This window comes from Populus trichocarpa, chromosome 1, assembly GCF_000002775.5.
Source record: "Populus trichocarpa isolate Nisqually-1 chromosome 1, P.trichocarpa_v4.1, whole genome shotgun sequence".
NCBI classification, from domain to species: domain Eukaryota; kingdom Viridiplantae; phylum Streptophyta; class Magnoliopsida; order Malpighiales; family Salicaceae; genus Populus; species Populus trichocarpa.
The window spans coordinates 41,837,112-41,855,810 of NC_037285.2; the positions used below are offsets into that span (position 1 = coordinate 41,837,112).

At 34.5% G+C, this 18,699-nt stretch overlaps 2 protein-coding genes across 3 annotated transcripts; both read left to right on the top strand.

Moving 5' to 3' along the window:
- Nucleotides 1-991: 991 nt before the first annotated feature.
- On the top strand, nt 992-6,956 carry LOC18095524 (ubiquitin carboxyl-terminal hydrolase 25). 2 transcript variants are annotated; one of them, XR_008059496.1, is made up of 9 exons: nt 992-1,530; nt 1,609-2,071; nt 2,152-2,227; nt 2,349-2,441; nt 4,365-4,451; nt 4,591-5,372; nt 5,780-5,895; nt 6,296-6,432; nt 6,519-6,956. XR_008059496.1 is itself a non-coding variant. In XM_024605370.2 (9 exons), the coding sequence occupies exons 1-8, from the start codon at nt 1,341-1,343 to the stop codon at nt 6,399-6,401; spliced, it is 1,926 nt and encodes a 641-aa protein (XP_024461138.1). In that variant the 5' UTR covers nt 994-1,340; the 3' UTR covers nt 6,402-6,432; nt 6,519-6,956. The 2 variants fall into 2 exon arrangements, 1 of the variants encoding a protein (XP_024461138.1); XM_024605370.2 differs by having other exon boundaries at nt 994-1,530; nt 5,780-5,908.
- Nucleotides 6,957-13,887: 6,931 nt separating this feature from the next.
- On the top strand, nt 13,888-15,115 carry LOC18095525 (probable glutathione S-transferase). Its single transcript, XM_006370132.2, has 2 exons — nt 13,888-14,287; nt 14,499-15,115. Exons 1-2 carry the CDS (start codon nt 13,976-13,978, stop codon nt 14,844-14,846), a joined length of 660 nt encoding a protein of 219 aa, XP_006370194.1. The 5' UTR covers nt 13,888-13,975; the 3' UTR covers nt 14,847-15,115.
- The last annotated feature ends 3,584 nt before the right edge of the window (nt 15,116-18,699 follow it).

The following is an 18,699-nucleotide window of genomic DNA, read 5'->3' on the forward strand; positions in this document are numbered from 1 at the left end:
CATTAAGATAAGAATGTTTCGCCATACCTTTCTTGACCTTTCGGTCAAGTCTATTCTGGAGTGCCATTGGTTTTGCTTTTATATGTTTTTTAAAAGTATTTTTTTAATATATTAAATTAATATTTTCTCAAAGTTTTTTTTATGATTTTAATGGAAAAATAATTATTTGATATATTTTTAAATGAAAAGTACTTTCTAAAAAACTAGTTAAGAATTTAGGGATAGGAAAAATAGCAATAAAATAGATTAGGGTCTGGTTTAAAATAAATTCTCTGCACGTTATTTATTTCCTTGATATAAAATAGGAGAACTTGGACCCATTTTAGGGGGGTGGGGGACCATTTGGACCGACCAACATGCGAGTGCTCAATCTAAATTTACTAATCCAAGGGAAATGACCCCGACTGAAAATTCAAATTGACTTATCCCAAGCTCCTGAAACAGAAACAAAGACTCTCGGTTGCGGTCTCTTTTCCTTGAAAAACATTAATTTATGACTCTCCCATGCTCGCAAATTTCAAGATAAAAAAAATAAAAAAAATTCATAACCACCATAGGTCATAAGCACACAATCTCTTGATTGTTTAGAAAAGCATTGACTGCACATGTTTACTTGATGCCCCCATCAGCTATTTAGCTCCAGTTTGGAAGTACAATTTAAATAGATTTTTGTTAAAATTTATTTATTTATTTATGTTTTGAATAGTTTTAATGTGTGGATATTAAAAATATTTTATTTATTTTAATATATTTTTAAATAAAAATACTGTAAAGTATGATTGGATGATTTTAAAAAATTGAGATACTCGAATGAAAAAATTTATACCCATACAATTTCATAATTTTGGAGATTATCGATGAATTACTAATTAAACGTTAAAAAAATTATATCAGATTTTTTATATTAAAAATAAAAGATTTTATTGAAAAAACAATAAAATTACAAGAGAATAATTATAAGAGAGTAGACCCAAAATATCAAAAGAGAGGGGGGTTAACCCTCGACAACCAGAGAGAGAGAGAAATAAAAATAAAAGAAAGAAGCATTTTTCGGGATTGGTGATCTTCGTGTGATGCTGCCTCTGCTGCTGCTGCAGCTTCCTCCCTTTAAAAAAATGCTTCCATTTTTAATTCCTACCTTTCACAATTAATAATTAATCCCTTATTCTTTCTTTCCCAAAACCAATACCCATTCAACACACAAAGATTCGATTCCATTCGATTCGATGCGATTCGCCTTCTCCCGGCGGCTCTTGCGGTGGTTGACGACAGGAAACAGCGTCGTTTCTAATGAAGAAGAAGAAGAAACATCACCATAGATTTCGTTTTGCTATTAATGAATGGGCGGGTTTCAGCTGCAAAAATTGCAAATGAGTTGGCAACCGAATTTGCTGAGTCAACAACGCAAAAACGGTCCTCTAGGGTTAAAGAATCTCGGCAACTCCTGTTATCTCAATAGCGTCCTTCAGTGCCTCACTTACACTCCTCCTCTCGCTAATTTCTGCCTACGTCTCCAACACTCCTCTCTCTGTAAGCATTTCTATCTTTCAATTTCTGCTCTTTTTTTAAAATTTTTTTTTTGGCTAATATCTTAAAGATTTTTTCAAGGTAATTCCCTTGCTAGCGGAGATAGGAAGAGAGACTGTCCGTTTTGTATTCTTGAAAAACAGATAGTCCGTTCACTCAGTTCGGATCTCGCGCACGATGTGCCCTCGAAGATTCGAAGCTGTTTGAAGATTTTTGCTGAGCATTTTCGCTGTGGACGACAGGAAGATGCGCACGAATTTTTGCGATATGTGATTGATGCGTGCCATAATACGTGTTTGCGTTTGAAGAAACTGAGTTGGAAAGGGATTGAGAACGGTGGTGATGGGAGTGTGGTTAAGAAGATATTTGGAGGTGCATTGCAAAGTCAAGTGAAGTGCTTGTGTTGCAATTGCGAGTCGAATAAAGTTGATGAGATTATGGATATTAGTTTAGATGTTTTAAATAGTAATTCGGTAAGAGATGCGATGCAAAAGTTTTTTCAGCCTGAGGTTTTGGATGGGAATAACAAGTACAAATGCGAAAAGTAAGTAGTTTGAATTTGTGTGTATTTATTTTTTGTTTGTGTGTTTGATATTTATGAATGAGAAACTTATGCTTGTTTAGTTGTAAGAAACTAGTGGCAGCTAGGAAGCAAATGTCAGTACTTCAAGCGCCCAATGTTCTTGTTATCCAATTGAAGGTGGGTTTTAACTTTTCATGATTGTGTTCGTGCTGTTGTTATTTAGGTTGTAGGTGTTTGAAGTTGGTTGTGATGCTGCTTTTGAGTGATGAGAGTTATTGTTGGATTTTGGTTTTAGCAGAGATTTGAGGGCATATTCGGTGGGAAGATTGATAAGGCCATTGCATTTGAAGAAGTTTTGGTTCTTTCAAGCTTCATGAGCAAGACAAGCCAGGTTTGAATAATTTGATGAGTTCAATCGGTCGGTCCTGTAGATCTATGTGGTTGGACTTAGGTTCTTCTACTGCCAGTATTTAGTTCGTTATAAATGCACTTCTCGATTTTTATATGTGAATAATATGCATTTCTCCAACAACACACATGCACTTAGTTTGAAATTAAAATCAAATAAACTAGAAGACTTGCAATTTCTTGATGACGAGTATAAACTGTAGAATATATAACATTCATATTTCTTATATCTCCTTGAATTTACTAGATTCAAAACTTAATATAAGGTTTTAGACTTCAGAATCAGGTGTTAGTTGGTAGAGTGGGATTTGCCCAAAACAGAAGGCAGTTGCAGTGATTGCAAGCGTTAGATTTCTTTTAATCTGCAGAATTGAAGTCTTAGATGTCTTTAAGCTAGACTCTGCCTTAAAACAGTGCAGTTCAGATTGGATGTGTATATAATGAGAATGGAACATAAGCCCCTAGCATTTAGCGAGCACCATTTTTTTTTTATGGATAAGATTAATGAGCACCATTTTCAAAAGCTTGTTGAAGGGTGCTTCAATGCATGGTTATTTTTTTTTAACTCTCTTCTTGAAATCTTAAAGCAAGTGAAAACCAACCTGTTGCTCAATTTGCACCATTTCCATCCCGTTGACTTTTATAAGAATATTATTTTTAGCCTTCCTTTTTAATTGTAGAAACAAGATGGAAAAGAAATGATTCCTGCTGTGCTGTGTATTATTCTACAATTGCAACCACCTAGTCCTAACACCGTCATGATACTGTATGTCATCTTCAACTCCATTTAGCATGACCTTGCAATTTATGCTGCTTGACATGGGATCATAGCATGACATAGATAAATAAATGTGACAGTATTCTTACCCAACTTTTGATTTTCCATTTCCCTCTTAAATTGATCCCTAAATTGATTGAAACTGATATATGAGACAGCTAAAACCAACTTGGGGAGTGTCCAGCACAAATGATTGTGCAATCTCCACTGTCTTTCAATATCATCAATTGCAGAAACAATGGAGAATAACAGTCCATTCCAACAAGGGGATCTTCTGGTAAACTAGTTTGCCAATGCTTCATAGAATTCCTGCCTGTGAAGAAAGATTGTACTCCCATGCCTTCACAGTCCACCCCTATAACCATTTAGTTCTCTTTACAACCTCTTCTCTTGGCAATTGAAAAAGAATGAGGGCATTATACCCTTTTGATGTAATTAATAGATCAGAATTTCATGCTGCATAAAGACAATTGCTTTTCCAATAAAAGTGAATGTGCCTTTATAATAGAAACAAAATTGACAGATATTATTTCTGATCAGATAAGGAAATTCGTTGTTTTTTCATGTGTGCATTCTCATTTGTAATCAATTGATTGGTGTTCAAGTATCTTATCTGTGATCTTTCTTTAAGTTTACAAGGGTCAGTTATTGGTGACAAATGGACAATAGAGAGATTTCTGTTTAATGCCTTCTTTCACCTCCCAACAAACAAGAAAAGGAACAAATAAAGCCTATGAAATGAAAAAAGCTACCTGATCGGAACACATGTAATCCATAGTTTATAAATATTTCACATTGTGTTCTTCCCTTTTTTCCTCTGTAATTCATCAGTATTAATATTTCCTCAGGCTTCTTATTCTCTGTTGTGTGCATAGAAAAATGATATGGCAGTACATTTATGTAGGGTCCCAAATATAGAAAAGAATTGAAAGTTTGTGTGGGGAATCAAAGCACATATATGTTAGTTAAAGTAATTTCTTTGGTGCAATGCCTCATTTATAACTGAGAAACTTTAATGTTTGATTGAGCACAAGGTTCATCTGTACTATAGCCATTGTGGGCCCTGTATCTTATTATGACAATTTCTATATTTATTTAATTATTTTTTCCTTTTTTAATCCATCACAGGATCCACAACCCAAGTATAATCTTTTTGGTATCATTGTGCACTCTGGATATTCCTTGGAAGCTGGACACTATTATGCATACATCAAGGTCTGTGTTCGCTGGCTTTTTTAATTTTCTTTTTTCTTTTTTACATGTACTTCATTATTGATTTTGGTTTATGGTAGTTATAAAAGCTGCTACTTCAATTTTTTTTTATTGATACCATTTTCCATATATTTGTGTGCAGGATGCAATCGGTCAGTGGTATTGCTGCAATGATTCATATGTGACACTCTCAACACTGCAGGAGGTCATGTCAGAGAAGGCCTATATTCTTTTCTTTTCCCGCACTAACCAAAGGCCAGTATCTGCTGACTCTGCTTTTACCTCCAATGGAGTAAAATCATGCGAATTGAATGGCAGCGAAGCATCTAAAAGTTCAAAGGCTGCTGTTCCTTTGAAAGCACTGCCTACAAAACCACAGGTTGAAAAATCTTCAAGAAAGGATATTTCAGCCATGTCTAAGATTGATAGAGTGCCTTCTAGCCCACCGGTAAAGTTCAGTTTTGTTGGGAACTCTGGATCCAAAAGTGTTTCTTCATCTGTTAATGGAAAGGTTGATCCTCATAAGTGTCAAAACAAGGAAATGAATGGGAATGTGAAAGAGACAGTTCATGTGGAGATATGTGACAAAGATGTATCAACAGTGACAAGCAGTAATGGCTTTGAAAAGCATAAAAATGTTGATGCTGTTGAAGGTGAGACCCACCACACATTTGCAGCAGCAAGTGAAAATGGTCATTCTCAAAACGGTGCTTTTAATTCTGTAAAGCCACATATCTGTGACAGTAATGATACAACAAGCAAGTTGACACCAGGAAGAGGACATGATCAACTTGAATTGCAAAATGGTGGTATGAAGTATCACGCTGACATTTCAGGTTTGAAGAGAAAGCTAAAGGAGGAATCCTGCATTTTGCTTTCACAGGATGCTCAATCTCTAGCCAAAGTTGAAGAATTCAAAGAAGTGTATGTTATATTATACTTAATCTGTTTTGAAGTCTTATTTATTGAACCGATTAGCTTCTGGAGTATGACCTAAATTTCCTAAATTATGCATTCAATTTTTATTTTGCTTGATTTGTGTTTATTAAATTTTGTGGTTGTGGTTATTCTGTAATTTTAAAAACTCAAGTTTGCTACTAAGCTTTTTGTTGGTCTTTCGGATCCTCATACTAAAGCTTAGTATTTTGATGTTCTTCTTCTTAAACCATTTCATTGGTTGCCATTCATTATAAGTTGAAACTAGATGTTGCTATATTCATATTTTTGGATGGTTGAATGCTTATTATCTGTATGCTCACTATTTCGTTAATCATGTTCGCTTTTCCTACTAACTTTTTTGTTTGTTTGTGTGCTGCTTTATTTTGTCTTAGCCTCAACCAAGAAGCATCTTCCATTTTGGGATCATGCGGTTTGTCAGATAAGGTATACAATTTCATGCGTGCGAGAAAGAGGTCATGTATTCAAGAAGCAGGAAACAAACCAAGTGGTACTGATTTAAAGTACGTCTTGATTAATTTGACTTCTGTACAGTTTCATAGATGTTCAGAGTTGTGATTCTAGTAATTTCTCCCCATAGACAATGCCACTTGTAATCGCAACCCATGTAATGAAAAATATGTTTTTAGGGTCTTTTCTTTAATATGACATTAACATTGCAAGAAAGCCTATTTAGAACAAGTTAAATATTTCTTCCTGTCAGTGTTTGACCTATTTTTTTACTATTGTTCTTTGATGGGAGGAGAGGGGAAAGGTTCTTAATAAACTTGTGCCATTCTTGTTATATTTCTCTGGTGGTTGCTTGCTTTGTCCAATTAAATACAGCAATCTAAATGAGATTTTAGGTTATGGCTTTTAAACTGGTTTCCCTTTGTGCTTCTGAAATGCAGGAAGTTGTTGATTGCAGATGCCAAACGAACCTATATTCCACAAATACCTGAGTCATTGAAAGAGGACCTAGTCAAACGCCTCCAGTTATTTAGTCAAGAGAAATGATATTGCTCTGGAGTTTTGGTGAACTCAACTGGTAATTGAGGTGTTTTTTTTTTTTTTTTTGGTTTTTGATATCTGAGTTTGGCTGACCATTACTTTTCTGCAATGATATTTTTGCAGTCTCTTGATTTTGTCACTGGAGGAGCTTGGTGTATAATCTGTATCACTAATTGATGTATTGACAGTGATATCTTTTCTTGAGATAATAACTGGGGATCTGCTGTGACCTGCATCTCTGGGCAAGTGCTGGCAGTGACAAGAGGTCATGATCTTGTCTTTTTTATTCTTTATCACGGCAATATGGTATACTGGTAGGTGCACCATTGTTGGTGCTGAGAAGAGAAGGCTGAGTTCAAAATCTTGCAAAAATTTTCTTCCTTAAGGCTGTAAAGTTAGTTTTGGCAGAGAATAAGTCAGGAACCCTATAGATTTTGTACTATACCTTTTTTGGCAATATCTTAGCATACGATCCTTATTTTATGGATGCATTGCAATTTTTCCATTAAAATGTGTCTGGATAGTCCTTGAATGTATACTATCATTGAGTTTGTCCTTCAAGCATGACATGGTTTTAAAGTTGCTTTTGGCAGAGATAAAGTCAGTAATCCTATAGATTTTGCACTCTTACCTTTTTTTTTGGCAATATCTTAGCATACAATCCTCATTTTATGAATGCATTGGAATTTTTTCATAAAAATGTGGCTGGATAGTCGTGGAATGTATGCTATCATTGATTTGTCCTTCAAGCTTGGCGTGGTTTTATCCCTTGTACAGCTCGCTCCCTCCGCCCTTCTTTGAACTGTTGATGTTTAATTGGTACAACCACTTTCCTTTTTCTGCACATGGTATTTTGTTTTCTTCAGTGGAGCATGCATTTGATTGCAATCTATTCTGGGACAGTCTGATATGAGGCATGGATCTTTTATTTGCTGGTTTGCTACATGCGTAAGTCCATTTCAAATTAACTGTTTCCATGGAAGCTGAATATGTATCGGGAGGCAGGGGGAGTATCACATGCTTTTGCTTTTGCTTTTGCTTTTTTTTTTTTTTTTTTTTTCATGTTATCAAGTAGAGCTGCATGGCATGTATGATGGTCATGGAAAATCACAGCTAGAGCGACATTGCAGGCAGGGGTATGCTTCTGGGCTTATCTCTTTGAAGAGCGAGGTTATCATACATCTAATTTCTTTAATTTGTTGCAGATATAATTAAATTGCAATCTAAGTTTGAGAGACTATCGTAATTGAGAAATATTGTCACCACCTTTTGTCAGTTTCTAGCTTTCTATTAGCCATGCATTGATGATTATTCATTTTGTTGGGCACGGGAATCTGCATATCTCAAACAAATTGGTTCGGTTGCCAAGTATTAAGGTCCTAAATACAGCTGACACGGATTGTGCTTTATTTGACATTTATGTTAACTAGAATTGAGTGGGTCTTATTTGAACTTGTTTTAGCCAGCGTTTGTTTGATGGAACTTTCAAACTTTTCTGTATTTGTTTGTCATTAGAAAAGTTGGTCAATGAAAAACACTTTTCAGTCAAAGAAAAATTTGGTTCGGTTTCCAGTAAAGTGGTTTTTTTTTTGGATGGAAAACACTTTTAAGAAGTTATGAAAAATTTAAAAATGTTATATTATTTGCTGATTATATCAAATTTGGTCCTCAAACTTTTGATTGCTATATATATTTTGTTTTGAATATTGTTTTTTCAATTTCATCCCTTAGAATTTAATTTTATATTAATTTTGGTCCTCATTTTTATAATTGTTATTTGCTTTTACCTTATCATTTTTTAATTGAAATTTTTTATCTATTAAATTTGATCTTCATTTTTTTGATTGTTATTTATTTTATTTGAAATAATTTATGAAATGGTTATTATTGTTATTATAATTTCTTCATCTTTTAATTTTTTTATATGTTAGATTTGATTTCTATTATTTTGATTATTATTTATTTTATTTGAAATAATTTATGAAATTATATTTTTTTCAATTTCATTCTCATTCAACTTTTTATACAGATTTGTTCTTTATTATTTTAATAAATTTTAAAAAAATAAAACATTAATAAGTTATTTTCCAGCTTATTTTTCATGATTTAACCAACACTGAAAAATGTTTTCCAACTTATTTTTCATTACATTACTAAACATCAGAAAATAAATTACTTTTCTGAAATTTACTTTTCAAAAGAAAACTACTTCCCAGACTCAAGCCTTTTTTAAGTACTTCTCGGAGAAATATAAAAGTATGAAGGGTAAAACAAGTAAATCAAAAGTCTTTAGATGATATTTCTGTTTCAAGTTGTGGCTAGCTGCCATTATCAGGTGAAAGTTACCTTGAGTTCAAGTTCATTTGAAAACTTACAAAATATGTGGTAAGAATTGTTTCATCGAAGAACTCCAATCATGTTATCTTTTGGTCATGCAAAGGATTGGACTTTAGCTAAATATCATGGATTTAGAAAACAAACGCGTTGATTCTGACTTTGGACCTCTGAAATTGGTGGTCAAGCAAGGATGGGGTTACAAAAATCCAATTACATGTGTTTCCAGCCAAGACTAGTCTACCATCCTCTTGAGTCTTGTGTATTAACCCGAATCAAGTGGTTTATGGTATGAGACAATAAAAAAAATCAAGGTGTCAAAGCAGGTCGAAAGTTATCAATATAAAAAAGAAGTGGCACAAAACGGGCCTTTTTTGTAGTTCAATCTATAATCTCATTTGTGCTTGTTGACGTTTTCAATACGATATAACTAGCGCGTTGGCTTTTTTCATAAGATAAATCTGAAGCTGGACATCTGACATTGATGCTCACGCAGGTATATACTGGCAGGGTTCAAGAATCTAATTACAGAAGCTTCCAGCCTAGTTTGTCAACATCTTCGCGCTCCTTTCCCTTCTTGACCAATTGGTCAAATTTTAAAACACTATTGTTTGGCCTTGTGCAAGCAATGCCAACTTCTCCAAGAACGTAGACATACTTGGGAAAGTATTCAACAAAGAACATATCCTCTGGTATTCAGTTATAAATATGGGAAATGCAAAACTGACAACAAATAAGCAGTGTGATGGTAATGGAACAAGAATCGGTATTACTGGGTTTTTGGGCTAAGCCCTTTTGCAATGAGGGTGAAGATTGCTTTGGCAGAGAAGGAAATGGTGGATAAACAGGTGGTCCTAGCTTTCCTCTGCTCAAGTTTGTTCTCTATTTTGCTGTCCTGTGACTCCATAAGTTCAACTAGAGTATAAACGCAAGTATAGTCTTGACTGGATATTTTGTAACTGGTCAAGTACTCCATAAGTTTAGGCTATGCTGTGGGCCGCTCCAAAAATTTTTTGAACTAAAAAAAATATCCAGACCACATAGAGATTCTTAGCGGCTAGCGAGTCAATTTTAAAATTTCTTGACTCAACTCCTTAGCATGTGTTTCAAATTAAACAATTTAGGAGATGTCTTGATATGAAACAATTAAGTTGACAATTTTAAAGGCAACTCAGATTACCATCATGAACATGGTTTGAATATTGAGACAATGATATATTATATTTATTTGAATTTCATGGCCTAAAATTTTTTCCGAGTATGGGTGTTGGACCCATAAAAGATGCCTAAAAGAAGTCTCTTCCATATATTTTTCTAAATGTAGAGCGTTGGACTCATATAGGTTGTAAAAGAATATATTAATCTAGACTACCTATAAAAGTCTTAAATCTATCATGAACCTTACATCATACTTAGAAAAGAATAAAATAATACACAATGTAACTCTTCAAGCTAAATCCAAGGCTTAGAGTCATAATATAAGCTATAGGACTAGGGAAAACAAAATAAAGAAACACAAATTATTTCTACTTAAAATGGACTTTTACATGTCCAGCCCTAGCTCCTAGGCAAGATAAACACCATCCTTGGCCACCACAGCTCTTGTAGGGAAGACATCCTCGAAGTCAGGAACTTGATCATCATGGAAAGACTCCCTAAAGTCCACTTGCATTTCTTTAGAAAGATTGAAGAAGTACAAGTTGGACTTGAAGATAAAGAGTCTATCTCCAATGGTCTTTGTTAAAGAGCAGACTCCCCATACTCAACATATAACTCTTGAGAAGAATTCTTCAATGTCTTTATCTTTAGACTCAAGTTTTGTGCCTCTTCTTTTGTCATTTTCATCTTTTCCCTCAATACTTATTTGGATTATTTGAGCTCAGTTACCCCTTTCTCCAAGAAGTTTATTAGGTTGTATGCCTCCCCAAGTTTCTCTTCAACTGAGCTTATGATGTAAGTCCGTCCCTTTAATTCCCCATACAGTTGAGCATGGGTAGCCTTGATAACCTTTACCTCAACATCTTGAGCAACTTCCTCCTCCCTCAGTCTACAAATCCTAGCCCTATTTGCACGATACTGCTGAATGACCTTTTTTCATGACTTTTCTTTCCTCAGCCTATCGATTTCTCAAATTGGTATATATCATGAAGGTCTAAATAACAACAAATAACAAAATGAGTTAATTCTTATTATCAAAGACTAGTTCATAGAAAATAAAAATTAAATAAAAAGATTATTCATACTTGAAAAATCATCTAGCTAGTTATAGCCAAATGACACTGTTAGTTGGGGTTTGTTAGAGTGCTGATGTCAAAGGGGAGGGTGAGCAACTTGTCCAAGGTATCCATTACCTCTAGTCCACCAAGCCCTGGGGTGGACCTCCATTGCAAGATAGACTCCATTATCCTTCTCTTTTCTTTATTAAAGTTGGGAAAGTATACAAGAGCATGATTCAGGTTTAACCTGGAGAAGAAGTCATCCATATCCATGGCATAAAGCACCTAGTTGGAAGACCCAATGAGTATAGAAATTGGGCATTTAGCTGGGTGGAGCTAGAGTGCTGGCAAGGTATAATCATTTTCACATCAGAGTCAGAAACAACTAGGACCCTTTGTCTATTCCAATGAAAGGCAACATCAAGGATGACTGAAGTGAGAGTAAGTGCCTTGTAACACCTTGATATTGGATATTGACTTCCTTTTGCAGTTCTACTTTCTTTATAATGACTTGGGGTCCCACCTCAATTGAAGAAGCGTTCCTTAAATGAGAAGACCCAACCATTAAGAGCCCCTCAACACCTTTGTAAGCTTCTTTTATATCTATCCTCTTGGATACAAGGACTTACCCTGAGAGGGAGATAGGAAGGTCTTTGGATGAAGAGGCGTGACTAGGCGTTGGGGTAGTCACGTGGCTAGGCATAACTAGTGTGGACTCGTTGAACTTCGAGTAAGTTGTTCTTGTAAAGGATTCTGCACAAGGAAAACATTAGATGATGAATGACAATGCTAAACTAAAATAAATGATTGAGAAAATAGAATACTGGTATTAGAAGGGTGATAGAGTCCTTGATTCATAAAATTTATTTCATACTCGGTTTGGAGTTTACGTAGCCTACTATATATCCTCTTCTTCTCCCCATCTAGACTTGAGGTATTCTAAAGGGAAAAAATGCCCAAAAAAAAGCCAGGCTAGGCGCACAGGCCTGAGTTGCTTAACATGCGTGAACCTAGATTGCCTAACATGCGTGGGCCTTAAAAAAATCACAAAAGCATAAGCTAACTTCTTGTTTTTTTTCTTTTGTAAAGGGAGTATGAAATATATATATATATATATATATATATATATATAAAATTTAAATTTGGTGACGTGTTGTCTAAGGTGACAGACAACATGCCGTCTGCCTGCCTAGAAGCTAGCCACCATTATGGTGGCTGAGAAATCATGGATGAGGGTTTTTGGGTGTGAAAAATTCATTTTCTCATCTACCAAAACACCTAATAAACATCCTTAGAACCTTAGAAAACCAATTCATCAAGCCAAAAACCCCAAAATCTAGCTTGAAAACATGATATCAAGTTTTCCTTCTCAACCCCAATATGTTTTTCTAGGCAAGATGAAGGTTCAAAACAACCCCCGTCAAACTTCTCTCGTTGAATGGAATCCATTGACACAAAGAATGTTAGGTTTCATCGCCTAAAAGTGGCCTAACTAATGATTTTCTCTCTCATTGACATTTTCAGATGACTTTCAAAGACATGCATTGAAAAATAAACAAAATAAACTCATGGATCAAAATAAAAATTATCGAGAATGTGTGATTAAACATTGTTTTCTATGTTTTTTTTGTATATTAGTTCTCTATCTTTTTATTTGATATTTTTCCATAAATTATCTTTCTAGTTGTCTTGTGAAAAACATATGAACTCAATAAGCTTCAAAAGATTCTGCTCTCTTTTTGCTTGTCATTAGGGATGGTACAGCTACATATGGGTCAGAGTTTTTTGATATTTATACTCTATCCATTATCTATCGTGTAAAAAATTTAGATATTCATAAACTATCCATCAGGTTTCGGGTATTCAATGGGTATCCATTATCTACTATTATTTATTAATCAATAAAAAATAAAATAGTTAATATATATTTGAAGTGCTTATATGTATATTAAATGATAAAATGATAAATATTATTATATATATGTGTTTTATATCAATATTAAGGGATGCACATATCATATTATATTAAAAAAATATAAATATTCTACAAATATATTTATATATTGGGTTTAGGCGGTTTCAGATTGAGTTTGATAATATCTATACCCTACTCATTATCCTTTAGACTCAAAAAATACCCACCCATTTAGGTCGGGTTGGGTCGGTATCCATCGGGTTCGAAATTTGCCACCCCTACTTGCAATAAACTATCTTCAAATCTGTAATTTCATGAACCAAATTCCTATTCTCTGCGCTTAAATCTTGGATTTCAACCATTAATGTAAAAATTTCAGCTTTAAGATATTCCATATAAACCAACATTCTTCCTTGGTTTCATTCTTTCTTCGTATAGCTCTCCCTTTGATGAGTGGGACGGCATTATATATGGTTAATATTGTGCTTTGCAGTCCCAGAGCACCTTTAAAATCTCCAAGATCACCTCTGGATTATTGCTTTAATAAGAGTACTAGTTTGAGCTACATGCTGCCTAAATGTTAAACTCTGTTTGGCCATAGCTGATCCTTGGTGACTTTTATGCACAAAACTTGATTTCTTTACCCTTTTCCTTTGTTGCTTCCTTTTCAAAGTACGGCGAGAGACATATTTCCAAGCCGCTTCTACATCTGCACGTACATTAGACTAAGCAAAACTTTGACCAGAACGTTAAAATTAAGACCTGTAAAAACAACACTGAATGATTAATTCATCCACCGAATTAGTATTTCATGTGAAGTATTGAACCCAGGTCTGGTTTAGTTATGATGCAAGCAATGACACTTTCACTGTGATCTCGAAATTGTGGAAATCTTTTATGCAAGAAACATTCCATAGGACAGCTTGAATGTTTCTTGATATAGGACAGCTTGAATGTTTCTTGATATATATATATATATATATATATATATATATATATATATATATCAACACTTGCTTTTGCCTCAATATCATGCGCTAACAGAAAATACTTACAACAACACGAAAGCAACAAGCCATCTGAATTTCCATATTTTTAAAGGTAGCTGTTTAATAATGGCAGGAATAAAACTACTAGATTCGTGGGCTAGTCCTGCTGCAATGAAAGTGAGAATAGCATTGGCTGAGAAAGGAATCGAGTATGAGTCCATGGAAGAGGATTTGCCACACAAGAGCCCTCTGCTTCTAGAGATGAACCCAGTCCATAAGCGAATCCCCGTTTTGATCCACAATGGTAAGCCCATATGTGAATCGATGATCATAGTTGAGTACATTGACGAGGTCTGGAATGACAGGTCTCCTTTGCTGCCTTCAGATGTTCAGGAGAGAACTCGAGCAAGGTTTTGGGTTCACTTAATTGACAAAAAGGTACTGAATCATCTTGTTCCACACCCCCCCACCCCTCTTTGCTGCTGCTGCTGCTAATTTCTATGTTAAAAGATCATTTGTGTCCATCCATATCATAATCAGTTGATCCATTTTATAGCATCATATATATATATGATAAGATATTCACTAATAAGGCAATATCTTCAAAATCAACTTCTATGATTTGAAAAACTGGGATCATTTAATGCAGATTTATAGCCTTATTAGACGGTTGGTATGGTCATCAAGCAGTGATAACAAAAAAGCAGCCGCGAAGGACCTCATCGAGTTCTTCAAAGTAATAGAAGGAGAGCTTGGAGACAAGCCCTATTTTGGAGGAGAAGGCTTTGGCTTTGTTGATGTTGCCCTTGTTCCTTTCTATGGGTACTTCTATACTTATGAGACGTTTGGGAACTTCAGATTTGCTATAGAGTGCCCCAAGCTTGTTGAATGGGGTAAGAGATGTTTGCAAAAGGAAAGTGTGTCCAAGAACCTACCTGACCCATACAAGGCCTACGAGTTTGTTATGGAGCACAGGAAGAAGCTTGGGATTGAATGAACTTATTACATCGCACGCAAATCTACTACACAATAAGGCTTCACGTCACTCTTTTTGTATTTGATTTTCTCTTGATTACCTTCAGCTTGTCTTCGTTACCCTGTTTCTCTGTACATGGGTTGCCCGGCCTTGACTAAATTTATTGGGATTTTACTTTTCTTTACTACGTAATACAAAAATTTTCATTTCCCACAAGGGAATTCGTTGGTGATGTAATATCATGTCCTCTTTTACCTATTCCATAAATAAATAAAGAGTAAATTGAGAAATGGAGAAATTTTCAGTTCCCACAAGGGAATTTATTGGTTGATGATGGTGCTTCGCGACAAAAGAGCGTGTGATAATTGAGAAATGTTAGGGAGTGCATAATTTGCCATGGCTGTCGCTGTGATCTGTTGCAGGGTTTTTTAATATTTTTTTATAATTATCTTGGCTGAATTGGTGAAAGGATTTTCTTAAAAAAAAGGGTCCTCTACAGGCATGAAAGTAATTGATGCCAGGTTTGATTTTTGCTGAAGATATGGTGAAGCGTCAAATTCTCGCACGAGAATACAACTGGATTAGCCGTCTTCCTTTTCTTCGTCAGTGGGTTGCCGTCCATGTTTACGTAAAACAAGGCTATTCAAACATAAAATTTCTTCAAACCAACGTTCCCATCCTTCAATCACAAAACCAACAGCTCTTTTCTTCTCTATCTCATACCAAACAAGCCCTTGCCCACGCCTTCCTTTGAATAACACACAGGTCCCACAAACTCAGGCTTCAAGCTTAAAGACAACACATAGAGGGACACCTGGTGATTTTCATCCCGTAAACGTTATCCTCTAAGAACCCTATTATTGTCATCAGGCTGAAAAACCAACCGATTACAGTTCCACAACAAGTTAATAAACACAAAATGCACAATATTATCAAGCTTCTTTTGCACTGCTACATATTTATTCGATCCCCAGTTTATGTTTTTATCTGCAAAATGACTTCATAAGCCTTTTGCTGATCACATAAGGACACTCTCCTTTTCAAAGGCAACTCTCAGCCTACTCTTGGCTTAGGCACTCGACTGTCAAAAAATCATTTCAGTTCAATAACTTAAATTGTTAGGTAAGGTTTCAAAATATAATTTATATTATTCTCTAACACATCCTCTTAAGTGAAAACTCTTTGGGCTTGAAACTTGGATAGACTCATATTACATTGTGCTTAATTTTTATCAAATAAATGAGGGTGGTGAGATTCGAACTCGTGACTATTTGATTATCAAGACTCTGATACTATGTTAAAGAATCTTTTCCACCTAAAAATTTAAGCTATTAAGTAAAATTTCAAAATATAATTTATATTATTCTGTATTATCAAATACTATGCTCAAATTTCCAAGGGTCTCAAAACTGTAAATGAAGCGGTAGGATGGAATAAGTGGCAAGTATATCTTGTCTCCAGGTTCTCCTTCCAAGATTTTGAAGCAGTCAATCAATTAAGTCCTTCTTTGATAATTCTTTGACTTCACCTTTAGACGCCCATAGAGAATTCTGTTCAAAAGGATAAATCTGCACGAAAGCAATTTGCATGGCAACAAAGATAGATTGATATATAGTCAGTGTACTGACAAAACATATTTTTTAATCAACGTTCCCCCCCACCTCACCATAACACAATAAGAAAGAACCAACTAATAAGAAAAAAACTCAGTTCTAGAAGCTTACCTTCTTGTCAATATAGTCAGCCCAAAACCTGGCATGTGTACGTCGGTAAGGATCAGAAAGCAATGATGCGGATTTATGGATCCAAGCCTCATCAATATATTAAACTATGATCATTGATTCGCATATGGGTCTTCTTCCATTATGGATCAAGACTGGGATTTGCTGATGAACCGGGTTGATCTAGAGAAGAAGAGATATCTTGTTGCTCAAGTCCTTTTTCCTTGATCCATACTTTATTCCCTTCTCTTCCAAAGCTATCCCGACCCTTGTTGCAAAGGACTAACCTTAAAATCCAAAAAAGCTACTACACTAGCCATTTGATACACATGAAAAAAAGATTTTACTCAGTAATTTGTTTCTATTTTCACTTGGCGATGTGGGACTGAGACGAAAACTAGAATTTATAGCAGAACTTGAGTCCTTGGTGGGAATTTTCAGTTTCCCTTCTACTTCAAGGTTCTTCGGTTTTGTTGTCATTGATTGCATCAGAATGGTCGAACTGCTTCAAGAATAGAATTGTAGAATTTCCTTGTATTCTGCTATATGATTAGTCGATTTCTCCTACCAGTTCTTTTTGAAATGTTCGGATTTTCCTGTGCATCATTTTGTCAACAAGAAGAATAGTTTTTTTTTTTTTTGTAGAAAAATTATAGTGCATTAGACCAGTCGTCACATGAGAAGATCCAGAATTTAAATCATGAACCAACACCACCAAGTGCGTGCGTGCGTGCGTGTGTCTATATATATATATATATATATATATATCGCTAAAGACAGGTAGCATTTCATTCATCAAGATAGACATTAGGATTAATTTCATTTTAACCTACTCCAATATATGTACTCAAATATATGTTTTCTTATTCATGGTTGATCTTATTATTAATGATTAATTTTAGGATTCTTTTCTCTCCTTGATAATGAACCACTACTATTTTTATTTTGTTATCTGTATATTTATTTTAAATATAAACAATATCTTACATACTTCTTTATTTTAAAATAAATAAAGGAATATTCCTCATCATTTTACTATTAAATCTATCAAACAAATCAACCAATAATGATTGTCAGAATGTTAACCATGCTTTTCTTTCTAACATATTAGTCAATTAAATCATTTTAAACAAAGCATGCTATGCTATTTTAGAAGAGACATTTAGGATTGCATGAATTGCAATATTATTATGTAATTAATATTAGTTCTTTATCAAAACCCTTAAATTTCTTAAAAATCTAAAGCCTTTCTAAAATCCTCAATCTTTCTTTAACAGAGACCCATAATTTTTAAGAAAAACCTTAAGCTTTTTTTAATGACCTCTTCAAGCAACCTATTTTAACTGAAATCAACCTTCTCTTTCACCTTCAAAACTGCACATACTGCATTTCCCATATCAGTTAGGCAATTATAAGTAATGCATTGAAAGGAATGTCTAGGTAATTCCTAGGGTTGTACCAAGTGAAAATTACCTATGAAGAAGATGACCTCTTCCTTCCCTTTTGAATTTTAAGTATTGCCATTATAAACTACATCAATTGGTTGGATAAAATGAAAGAGCTCTTTGGTGAATAATAGAAATACCAAAATATGTTAAACATGATTCAACTATCTCAAGTTGTAACCAAGCCAAACAAAGAACTATTAACAGACATATTCCTCTTTTAGTCAAAGTCTAGTAATGCTTTCTTACTTAGGTAAGAGATACAAACCATTACAATTTATGTTTTGGCCTTAGCAAGAGGTTTATGTATTGTTTGTTTCCTCACAGGTTCAAACTAGCCAAATTTAAAGGCTTATTGACATAAACTCTAGAGTTTACTACTATGTTACATAGGGAAAGAAAGAAAGTAAATCCTCCTATATAAAAAAAGCATGCAACCTTTCTCTTTTATTAGGTGTTTAGGAACTTGATTTGTTCTAGGTTTCCTCAAATATAGCATTGACATTGGCTGAGAGTAAAATCATTGCTTTAAGACCTTTCGTACTTAGCCATATCCACAAGGTACCAGGGGTTACCAAGAAAAGAGTGAGGATTATCCATTTATGGTTAAATAAAGTATTTATGAATTTTTATAGTGGGTTCAAGCATGAGCGATTGTCTATTTCCATTAATTTAGTAATGTCAAAGCCACTTAAGACCCCCTAAATT